The 12321-nt window shown below is 43.5% G+C and overlaps 1 protein-coding gene across 1 annotated transcript in view; it reads right to left on the minus strand.

Annotated features, from left to right (window-relative positions):
- The window catches only part of LOC143929571 (vomeronasal type-2 receptor 26-like), a 33674-nt gene extending 22007 nt beyond the window's left edge, over positions 1–11667 (minus strand). The window contains exons 1-2 of the mRNA XM_077453450.1: positions 11294–11667; positions 2706–2997 (exon numbers count right to left, since the gene is read on the minus strand). Coding sequence (XP_077309576.1) covers positions 2706–2997; positions 11294–11508 — 507 coding nt within the window. The 5' untranslated portion in view covers positions 11509–11667. The remainder of the gene's footprint in view (positions 1–2705; positions 2998–11293) is intronic.
- Positions 11668–12321: the final 654 nt, after the last annotated feature.

Below are 12321 nucleotides of genomic sequence, written 5' to 3' on the forward strand. Positions count from 1 at the left end.
GGGCAAACATAGTCCCACCACCTGGCCAAAGACATAATACATGTATGAGGTGAATTTGGGATCGATAACTACAAGCATTCTTTTTTTATATGGGAAATTGTTCTGACAATTCAGGACTGTGGAGCGCATGAAGGCAATGGAGGACACGGAAGGTCAGGGACCAGGGTAGGCAAAGAAGAGAGTGCAGGAGATGATCACCAGCAGCGTGACATACAGAAATGACACCTGCACCGTGATAGAGTCATCTGACAGCAGCACCGTGATAGAGGGCACTGACATCAGCAGCGTGACATAAAGCACTGACATCAGCACCATGATATACAGCACGGACAGCAGCAGCGTGACATTAAGCACTCACACCAGCACCGTGATATACAGCACTGACAGCAGCACCGTGATAGAGAGCACTGACATCAAAAGCGTGACATTAAGCACTGACATCAGCACCGTGATATACAGCACTGACAGCAGCAGCGTGACATTAAGCACTCACACCAGCACCGTGATATACAGCACTGACAGCAGCACCGTAAGCAGCCCCAGGAGGAAGTCAGCACAGCACAGGGATGGTGTGATCCCCTCATAATAAGAACCCCCAGGATAAAGTCAGCACAGCACAGGGATGGTGTGATCCCCTCATAATAAGCAGGCCCAGGAGTAAGTCAGCACAGGACAGGGATGGTGTGATCCCCTCATAATAAGAACCCCCAGGAGTAAGTCACAACAGCACAGGGATGGTGTGATCCCCTCATAATAAGAACCCCCAGGAGTAAGTCAGCACAGGACAGGGATGGTGTGATCCCCTCATAATAAGAACCCCCAGGAGAAAGTCAGCACAGCACAGGGATGGTGTGATCCCCTCATAATAAGAACCCCCAGGAGAAAGTCAGCACAGCACAGGGATGGTGTGATCCCCTCATAATAAGAACCCCCAGGAGAAAGTCAGCACAGCACAGGGACTGCTGCAGTATAGGGCAGCGGTCAGCAGTGGTGCACCTCAACCCTATCTATTGTGGACCGATAGCGGTCCTTACAGAACAGCAGACTGTACCGCACACAACCCTATGTACTGTAGCACCCTTAACCCAGTTACCAGTCCTTATAAGGACCTTTGTGGACCAAGTAGATTGTGTGTGACTGATTAGCAGACTGTACGTCAGTCCCTATACTGCTGAAGGACTGCTGCAGTATAGGGCAGCGGTCAGCAGTGGTGCACCTCAACACTATCTATTGTGGACCGATAGCGGTCCTTACAGAACAGCAGACTGTACCGCACTCAACCCTATGTACTGTAGCACCCTTAACCAAGTTACCAGTCCTTATAAGGACCTTTGTGGACCAAGTAGATTGTGTGTGACTGATTATCAGACTGTACGTCAGTCCCTATACTGCTGAAGGACTGCTGCAGTATAGGGCAGCGGTCAGCAGTGGTGCACCTCAACCCTATCTATTGTGGACCGATAGCAGTCCTTACAGAACAGCAGACTGTACCGCACTCAACCCTATGTACTGTAGCACCCTTAACCAAGTTACCAGTCCTTATAAGGACCTTTGTGGACCAAGTAGATTGTGTGTGACTGATTAGCAGACTGTACGTCAGTCCCTATACTGCTGAAGGACTGCTGCAGTATAGGGCAGCGGTCAGCAGTGGTGCACCTCAACCCTATCTATTGTGGACTGATAGCGGTCCTTACAGAACCGCAGACTGTACCGCACTCAACCCTATGTACTGTAGCACCCTACACAGATCAAGTTACCAGTCCTGATAAAGAGCTTTGTGGAACAAGTGAGTTGTGAATGATTAGCAGACTGCAGCAGAAGGGCAGCAGTCAAGTATAATATTCTTTCTATATTTGGAAGAAAGAATATTATACGTGTACAAGCCTATTACCGTACCACTGATACCAGTCCTGAAAAGAACCTTTGTGGAACTAATAGTCACAGCAAGCCTTTAAACTGACCCTCACTGCCTGACACACTGCTTCCTTCCTGTCCCTATAAAAAATGGCAAAACAGAGGACACTGGAACAATTACTGGTTACTAGAATAGCTTTTTTGTGGACCTGATAGTAACAGCTAATGATGATGATGATGATGATGACTAATCTGGCTGTCCCTAAAATAGCAGCAGACAGCGCTCTGTCCCTTTATCTAAACTGACAAAAGACACTCAGGCTGCTGCAAGAATCAGTAGCACAGCAAACCTATATACACCTAACACCTATACCAGTCCTGAAAAGAACTTTTGTGTACCAAATAGCTAGTGGTTTATCTCTCCCTGCTCCAAACAGCAACCTTTCCCTATAGTGACAGAAGAAAGAATGTAAAATGGCCGCCGGATCGGGTGTATTTATAGGTTAGGGGGGAATGTCCAAGTGTCCATGTACTGTCATGTCTCAATTGGCTGTCCTGTACCCCATGATGGATGTGTCATAAGGTCAAAGTTCCTTTACACAGTAAAAACGCAGAAGTCCGCCGGGCGAACGACGCCAAAAGTCCGCCGAACCGGCGGACAGCGAACAGCCGAAATTCGCCGCGAACCGACCGCCGGGCGAACCGTTCGGCCATCACTAATGCTGAACTTCTGTAATGTTGAAAAGTTTTCTGAAAATGTTTTTGCAAAAAATAAATAACAGATGAGACTGACAAAACAGCCCTGATATACCAGACTTCACTTCAGACATAATTCATGTTATTATACTCACTTGCATGTAGTTATATACAAATAACATCTGATATATAGGCAGGGATGTGGTTAAACTCTGGTCTCCAATAAATCCAGCTAATTTCTGGTGGTCTTGGCAGGAATAATTTGGGATAGTCTGTCCCGGTCCGGATAAAATCTGTAAAACACTTTTTATGGCTTTTCTGGGATCAGAACACGAGTCATAAAGATGATATCCTAGGGTCACATTAGGCAGGATTGTTGGATTTTTATTAATTTGGTCAATGGCAAAAAGAAACATTTGAATATTCTTGTAGTAATGTTGCATAGGTCTGTAAATATAATGGATTCATAATATGGGTACCAGAGGTCATCAGTTTCCTAACACTTTTTGATTTAATACCAAAATGAAAATTAAAAAAGCTTATACCAACCCATTAAAGTTCAACTTATTCCGTGTACACATGGCCGGACTTTTTGTGTGTGGGCTTCATCGGACCTTTGCTGTCGAAAAATCAGACAGACTTTAGATTTAGAACATTTTTCAAATTTTCAGAGGGTCGAAAAATCTGTTTGTCTGTATGCTAGTCCGACGGACAAAAAACGACGCTAGGGCAGCTATTGGCTACTGGCTATGAACTTCCTTATTCTAGTCCGGTCGTACATAATCATGGTCGAATCCATCAGACTTTGGTGTGATTGTGTGTGGCCAAGTCCGTTCATTCGAAAAGTCCGTCGGAAGTCTGCCGAAAGTCCGTCGGGAAGATCATCGGACCTTGTCTGCTGTAAAGTCCAGTCGTGTGTACGTGGCATTAGACAGATATAGAAATCAGTATTGTTTCTGTTAATATCTCATAAACTGGCTTACCAATAGGGATGAGCTTCAGGTTCAAGTCAGTCATGAGTTCAACCTTAACCCAAGCTGTTTGCTGAATGGAGAAACTAAATGGCTAGTATTGGTCAGTTAACCCACCACCTGAATCATTGGCTACTTCCGAAGGAAGTAATTTAATGGTGGTATCAGTACAGCCACTAACTGATGACAGTCTCCGGCTGCCCACCATCTTTGTTTTAAATTATGACCAATCTGGCAGATATCCTGGGTGATTTCATTGATCAGATATTGTCATAGCCTAATTCTTTTCTTATGGATTTTGAAGGGGGCATCACACAAAAAACTAAAATATATGGGATGCAGTCCTCCTGCAATCAACTCCAGACCATTATGTGCAGCCTGGCTGGACGGGAATGGGAAAGGGGCAGCTAACAGGCCACCACCATCCTGAACCATAACAGACCATTCCACTTTCAACACCAGGAGGTAAGCTTGTTAGAGGAGGTAAGCTTGTTAGGGAGTAAAATGTATCTCAGTTTGTTCTGCAGGAGGATTACTGAACTGTTCTGAAGTTCTTAACATTAAACTAGAATTGAGACTTCCAGTTCTGGCGCCGCTTGAAGATAAGCTAGGTTGCATTGGCTCACATTGCCCTCCTCGTTTACCTGTTTTTCAAACCTACCACCGCCTGAGGTATACCCCCCTGCTGCCACAACACTGCCCAGGGGAACCCCATGGATCACTTTGCAGAGCGATCACTCCTCCACACAGTCCTGGCTTCCCAAACAGCTACAGGGGACACAGCTCCCAATGTAGCCAATATGGTTCCCATTGACTCTGGTGCCTCAGTGGCATGTCAGTGGTCTCAGACATATGGCTCACCAGCACTGATGGATTCTGCTTCTCCAGCTGGCATTGCCCAAGCAGTGGTAGCACTCCTCACCCCCGTGATCACTGAGATTGTGGACCAATCAGTTCTTAAAGGCTTAGAGCAACGACATTTGGATCTACAAATCCAAGCCTTTGCGAGTCACGCAGACCAAGCAGCTGATCTCCCCTATTGAAGATGATGCTGCAGAAGTATCTGCAGTGGTGGCTAGACTCTCTAACATTCAAAGGGAGCTTCAAGATAAGGTTAATGACCTGGGAAATTGGGCTACCAGAATCCTACACATTCCACTACTACCCCAGAGCAGTTGGGTCTCTGCTCAAAATGCTTGGTGAAGCGTCCTCATCACATTGGGCAACCCTCAGAGTCCCATTTCAAGCCTTGAATGCTAATTGTCCTCTACCTTAATTATGCAGAAAAATATGCCATTCTTCAAAAATTCCTGTGGATATGTAATCTTTCCATTGATCAGCTTCTACTAATTTTTGCTGACTAATCCATTGAGGTGCTGCTCCGAAGGAAAGCCTTCTCATGCGTCTGCTCCTCCCTCTACAACAACTATGTCAAATTTGCCTTGGCATGCCTGGCTGTTCTCCATATTCAACCCTCCACTGGAGACTACATCTCCTTCATATCTCCCTCGGTGGTGGAGCACTACCTCAACACTACTCAACTCACAGATATGGATCAAGAAACATATTCCCCCTCTCATGGACCCACCTCCACTAGAAGATCTGCTTTATCCTCATGGAATCCACAGAAGCCTTCTCACAAGCGTGTTCACTTTGGCCTTCCAAATGTAATCTTTGTAAACTGCTGAACTGCTCTACCTAAGCTTACACTTGGTTTATTCTAATTGTTTGTTAACGCTCTCTGGTTGGTTTTTAGTTTGTTTTCTTATCTGCTAGATACTACAAATTGGTTTCTTTCTTGGAACGTATGGGCTCTCCCCATTATGGGAAGTAGGGATCTGGCCCATTTCATTTCTCTTGTGTAAGCTCCCTTATATTCACCTTCACCGATTGTCATTTCATCTGCTGCACAGGCACCTTAAATTACTGGATTCTCCCTTTCTTCCTCCTTCCCCTCACTCTCCCCCTCCTCCCCTTCCTTCTATCCTTCCATCGTACTATCTTTTCCCTACACCCTCTTCCCCTCCTTGGAGCTGTTCAATGCTCTTTGTCCTAGAGGAAGCACCCACCGTGGGAACATTCTGGGAGTTAGCTCCATGTGGAAAGAAGTAAAGTCCATAATGTTCTGTTGGAGGCCTATCCTCCTTGTTGCTTCTGTTTTGCCTAATTTGTTATTTGCTTTTTTATGTTTATTTTTGTAAGATTCTACCAGTACGACAATGATACCAGACTGACCAGGGCTTGATGCAGTATTGCCATTTTTGGGGCTTTTACTTCCCTTCATTATACCAGCCATGGCTCTTTTGGATGCTGGGGATCATCTTAAGGTAATTCTTTGGAATGTTAGGGGCTTCGTTCCCCTAATAAATGCTTGCAAATTTTGTGACATCTGAAACACCTGTGGACAGATATTGTTCTCCTTCAGAAGACTCATCTGGTAGCAGACGACCCTTTAACCCCTCTGTTATATTCTTGGCGGTGATTTTAATTCAGTTATGCACCCCACCAAGGATCGTATCCCTGGCCTCAATTGACGGATTCCTCAGACCACAGCCATCTACTATGCTTGCCCACTTGATCTCTAGTGGGTAAGCACACATCTCTTAAATGTATGGTGCACTTCTCATCCTACCAACTATAAATATCCCCTTTCTGTTCCTCTGCCCTGCTTCCTCTGGTGACCTCCTCTGACATAGGTGACATGGCCATCTCGGACCACAGTTCTATCATCTTGCAGCTGTCGGGGCTCAAATCTCCTTGTACTGTGGGCACATGGCACTTCCTCTTCTACCTTGCAAACAACAACGACTTCAAACACCCTGATGGCTGCGTGGGTGGAATTTGCTGTGACCAATGGAGCCCATCTGACTACCCCTTATCTATTTTGGGAACCTGGCAAGATTTTTCTCAGAGAGCTCATTATCTCCTATACCTCCCAATTCAAAATACAATCTCATCTTAAATACCAACAGGCCAGCAAATCTCTTTGTCTAGCTTATCTTTGCCTGACCCAGAGCCGTACCCCTGCTAACTGTCGAGCCTAGAAAGCAGCCAAGTCCACTTTTGATTTGATCACAGGGCCACACAGCAGGAAGCAACAGAACAGTCTTACATTACTCAGCTTTCCAATTTCACAGAAAAAGCAACAAAGTGGGTAAGCTCTTGGCAAAATTGTGTTCTGACTGCCATTGCCCAACTCACATAGGGGCTTTACAATTCCCCTCAGGATTTATTATCAAACTGCCCTCTAAAATTATTGCTCTTCTCACTGCATATTGCACTTCCCTTTTATTCGGACGATCCTATTGACACCGACGCTGTGAGGATGTCACCATTCCTCAGACCTGCCTGCTGGAGTAGCTGAGTGCTCAAAGTCTTTTGAGGATTTGCCCCTACTGGGGTGCATCTGTGGGATTTCATATGCTTATAGCTGGACAATGTGAAAAAGCAAAACGTTTATAGTTTCCTTTGGGAAAGCATGAGAGAAGATCATTTACAAGTGGGAGATTGTGTATGGCAGAGACAGAGTATTGTCACCCCGTGACACAAAATTGTAGATTTACTGAAACCAGTGCACTCAGAATCTAGTGCAGCTGTGCATGGCAGCCAATCAGCTTCTAATTTCAGCTTATTCAATTAAGCTTTGGCAATAAAACCTGAAAACTGTTTGGCTTCTATGTAGAGCCGCACCAGATTTTACATTCTCCACTTTTATTAAATAAATCTCAAAGTGCCCAAACAAGGACCTTAATATTAGTATCATCAGCTGTCATTTTAATGTCAATAAAATAAAAATCTGCTTTCTAAGTGATATTATCATGTTAAAAGCTTATAGATTTTGGTGGTAGGGGGTTAGAGATGGGCCAAACACCCCGCCCCCCCCCCCCAATTTGGTTTGTGACAGAGACTCTCGAACATCACAAATGTTTGGACCCGATCCATGAACCCCATTGAAGTGTATGGGACCCGAACTTGAAAAATCAAAAGTTCCCATTTTGAAGGCTTATATGCAAGTTATTGGCCATAAAAAGGGTATGGGGCCTGGGTACTGCCCTGGGGGTCATCTACCAATGCAAAAAAAAAACTTTAAGAAAATACTGTTTTTAAAGGAGCAGAGATTTTCATGATGCTTAAAGTGAAACGAAAATGAAAAGTAAAGTCAAAAGTGCCTGGGGGTCCCCTTAACCATTTACAGACAGGACCATTTTGCTGGTCAAAGACCAGACCACTTTTTGCGATTCGGCACTGCGTCGCTTTAACTGACAATTGCGCGGTCGTGCGACGTGGCTCCCAAACAAAATTGACGTCCTTTTTTCCCCCACAAATAGAGCTTTCTTTTGGTGGTATTTGATCACCTCTGTGTTTTTTATTTTTTGCGCTATAAACAAAAATAGAGCCACAATTTTGAAAAAAACGCATTATTTTTTACTTTTTGTAATAATAAATATCCCCCAAAAATATATAAAAAAACATTTTTTTCCCTCAGTTTAGGCCGATACGTATTCTTCTACATATTTTTGGTAAAAAAAAATCGCAATAAGCGATTATTGATTGGGTTGCGCAAAAGTTATAGCATTTACAAAATAGGGATAGTTTTATAGCATTTTTATTAATAATTTGTTATTATTTTTTTTACTAGTAATGGCGGCGATCACCGATTTTTATTGTGACTGCGACATTATGGCGGACACATCGGACATTTTTGACACATTTTTGGGACCATTGTCATTTATACAGTAATCACTGCTATATAAATGCAGTGATTCCTGTGTAAATAACACTGGCAGTGAAGGGGTTAACCAGTGGGTGGCAGTGTAGGGGTTAAGTGTTCCTAGGGGTGTGTTACTAACTGTGGGGGGGTTGGGCTTTCATTTAGTGAACACTGATCTCTGCTCCAATCACATGGAGCAGAGATCAGCGTCACTAGTTGCTAGGCAGAATGGAGAAATGCTGTTTACACGGCATTTCCTCCATTCAGCCGTCCCATGAGAGGATCACGGGTATGCCCGCGGCGATCGAGTCCGCGGGTCCCGCGACGGGACTCACGGGGGTCCCGACCAGCACGGGAGCGCGCCGCCGGCGGCGCGCTCCCGATTGCAGGGCAGCATTGAAGATTGGACGTACCTGTACGCCAATATGCCTGCCCGTGCCATTCTGTCGACATACATTGTCGTGCGCTCTACTGTGTATAGAACCTGCTGCAGCAAAACTGACATTTATAAAGAAAAAAAAGACATTTAAATGGATTTTCCCTGCAAGCTTTCTTTAATTTATAAACAACGGGTTGGGGATCCAGTCTGTATGATGAGGCCACAATTTAGTGCACTCGGAACAAGATTAGAGATTTTTGGGATAAATTCTGGTGTCTCTTTGGTAGACTTTGGATGGAAATAACAAAGTTTTGCACCAGAGGGAGCAAGCCTTATACGAAGAAGCAAAATTATAGTACACTCAGGCCAAGATTAAAATTTGTTTATAGATAAAGTTTTTGCAGATTTTTGATAGAAGTAACAAGTACAGAAAAATTGGGCTTTGGGTGTTGGTAGTGCCTTCACCCTGTAACTTTCTAGAGGTACTGTTGAAGAAAGCAAGAATTGGCCTTGCTATAAAAAAAAAAATAGAAATTTGACACCCCGGGCAAACAGTTGCAGAAAAATTAGGCTTTGGGTCCTGTTGTCAATAGGCTGAGTGTTGGGGGGGGGGGGGGGGGGGGGGGGTTAAATTCCTTGTCACGCATGTGGTGCCAAAATAGCTGCTGTTTTTTCAATGCATGATCTGCTGGAGGCAAGGATTGGAAATTGCAACAGAGCGAGCGACTGCACATGTGCTAAAAAAGGGCCAGACAGCTGAACTGTGGGAAGTGGGCTGGGAGAAGAGAGCTCTACAATCAGATTAAATAGATTGGCTGCTCCCTACTGTTCTATGATGGCTGCCTGTGGAGGATATCCTGCCTCGTTGGTGTTGTGTCTCACCCTCACTTTCCTCCTCCGCTCTATCCGGCACTCAAGTTTCGTCAGTGACCTCATCATCATCATCCTCTCCATCCTCATCACTGGAGTCAACTTGGCAATACGCTGGGGGAACATGACTGCCAATTTGTTGTTTATCAATGTTCTCCCCTCTCTGTGGGCTCATGTTACTCCCTTCCCGCAACCTTCAGAACCAACATCAGAATAATGTAATGTCTGTGCATCCTCAAGAAGCAAGTGGCTGATGCTGTGTTCAAATAATTCAGCTGACTTCGTGCATGATGCTGAGGCAATGGCAGGAGTATCTGTAGATAAGGAGGACTGGGAACTAGTGTCAGCTTGGGTGATAAAGTATGAGGTTGGATTAGTAAGCCAGTCCACCACCACCTCTGCAGGCTGTGGCTGGATAGAAATGTGCCCTGCCTGAGGACGGACCACGTCCACCTTTGCCTGTGGATACAGACGCTGATGGCCCCCTTGTAGTGGTATGGGAACATCTGTCTCTCCTTCTTGGCCTCCCATGATGATGAGGGGTGGCTTATTACATAAATGTATTACATAATAGGAAATGGGTGATTCGTTGCACTCTATTTAATGAAATGTGGGTTTTGGTGCACTATAAATTGAGGACTGCTGCTGACACAAATTGAAAAACTGTATAATATATATATATATATTTATATATTAATAAAAAAGGGGTCACACCAGCATTACAGTAAGACGAACTGCGGCTTACAATTTAAAGAAATAGGGCAGAGGAACAACACCAATAATAATGAAAAAGATGGAGCAAAAAAAATAATGAATGTTGTGCTTGGTGTAGTATAATCTGTGTACAATTGAGGCCTGCTGCTGGCACAAATTCTAAAACTAAACAAAAAAGAAATATATTTTTTTTAAAAAGTGGGGACACCAGCATTACAGTAACACAAACTGCAGCTAACAAAAAAATGCGGCAGGGGAACAAAACAAATTAAAGGACGAGGCGAAAAATACATTGTGCTCTTCCCACTCACCCCCCACAACCCAAAGCCCCTTGTCCCCATATTGAGGGTGAGGGCACGTTGCCTGGTATGTTTTAGGGAGGGGGGGGGCGCTCGCTCATCCCCTCCCCTTTCCTGACCTGCCGGGCTGCATGCTGAGATTAGGGTCTGGTATGGAATTGGGGGGGGGGACCACACTGTTTTCTTTTTATTTTAATAGCCGGGCGCTGACAATCCTACTCTCCATTGACTGGGGGGGGACCCTATGCCATTTTTTGCTGAGATATTTGAGTTATTGAAAGATTCACCTTAGTGTCTACAGTATATGGTGGGAAACTTGTGAATCAAAAGACTGGAAAACTCTTTTGGGCTTAAAGTGACTGTGAACAATAGAAGTGCAATTGATTGCTGAAATATATGTAATTTCTGCAACAGGGCAGAGGTAGGAGACATGAGTCTTCAGAGAGATCAGTAGATTTCTTCTTCTACAGCAGAGTACTTTCATTATTTTATTTTTTAGATTTTTTGCCTCTTTTAACTTGATAGGGTCACTTTTAGAGATTGTTTTGTAGACAAATGTAAAGACTTTTCTACCAACTTAGAGAGAATTTTCTTGCATCAGTAAAAACAACACAGTCACTTGTTTTGAATAAAGGGAGCAAATGATATGTAAAATGCAGCAATACATAAGCCGTCATCCAGTAATCTGGCATCATAAATTGTGTTTGTTAGACGTGATTGTTGCAATTGTTCAGTTCATCATTATTTCATTACCTTACAGATATGAGTATCAAAATATTTTTTTGTTCAAGTTACATACTTTATACAGAACATTCTATTAAGATTCGGCTTCTCAGGGATCTTGTACCCGGCCATGAGACAGTTGACGGTGAAGACTCCTCCGATGATGATGTCTCCATCCTGAACATATTCATAATCCTCGTACGCCGGTTCAATCTGGAGGTGACAAGCTGGTGATGGACTGTGGATATTGATCAGACATAATGTTAAACACATTAATAAAACAGGCCACATTGTTTTACAAAATGAAATGTTTCCTTAAATCTGAACAAATGCAAAGGGAAAAAATCTGTACACCACACTACATGGTGTGAGCTGCCGTGTCTGTCGGTGCAGCAGGTCGGAGCCCTCTGTGCTCGGTTTATAAAGACGTGAAGTGCGGAGATTTAGATCCTCGAGTTTATTTTGTTGTAGAAAAGAGGAAAATAGGTCTTTGTATTTTAGTTAAAACTTTGGTCTGCTTAAAATTTACATGAAAAGATTTTCTAAAAACAATAGTTAAATAGAAAATAAAGCATTTCTAATAAAATATGTAATTTGAAAAAAAAGTATTTTTCTCTCTTTCTTGTCATGATTCCGTATTTGTTCTGTTTTCTTGCCCATTTGATGCTCTTAAACGTTCCATACATTATGATAACATAAACAAATTTCAATATTGTTGGAACTGTTTACAGTCTAGTCATTCTTAAGGCCAACTATGCCCAATGTATAAGCAGATTGTTAAAGGGGTTGTAAAGGTTCATTTGTTTATTTTCTAAATAGGTTCCTTTAAGCTAGTGCGTTGTTGGTTCACTTACCTTTTCCTTCGATTTCCCTTCTAAATGTTTTTTTTTTTTTTTTTTGGTTTTCTTTGATTTTCTCACTTCCTGTTCCTCCTCAGTAAGCTGTTCTGGCTGACTAAACACACCGCTCGGATGATGGTGTGAAGTTTACTGAGGAGAAACAGGAATTGAGAAATTCAGACAAAGAAAAAAAAACATTTAGAAGGGAAATCGAAGGAAAAGGTAAGTGAACCAACAATGCACTAGCTTAAAGCAACCCATTTAG

Source organism: Lithobates pipiens, unplaced genomic scaffold, assembly GCF_037356315.1.
Source record: "Lithobates pipiens isolate NorthernLeopardFrog02 unplaced genomic scaffold, aLitPip1_a1.2 Scaffold_24, whole genome shotgun sequence".
NCBI classification, from domain to species: domain Eukaryota; kingdom Metazoa; phylum Chordata; class Amphibia; order Anura; family Ranidae; genus Lithobates; species Lithobates pipiens.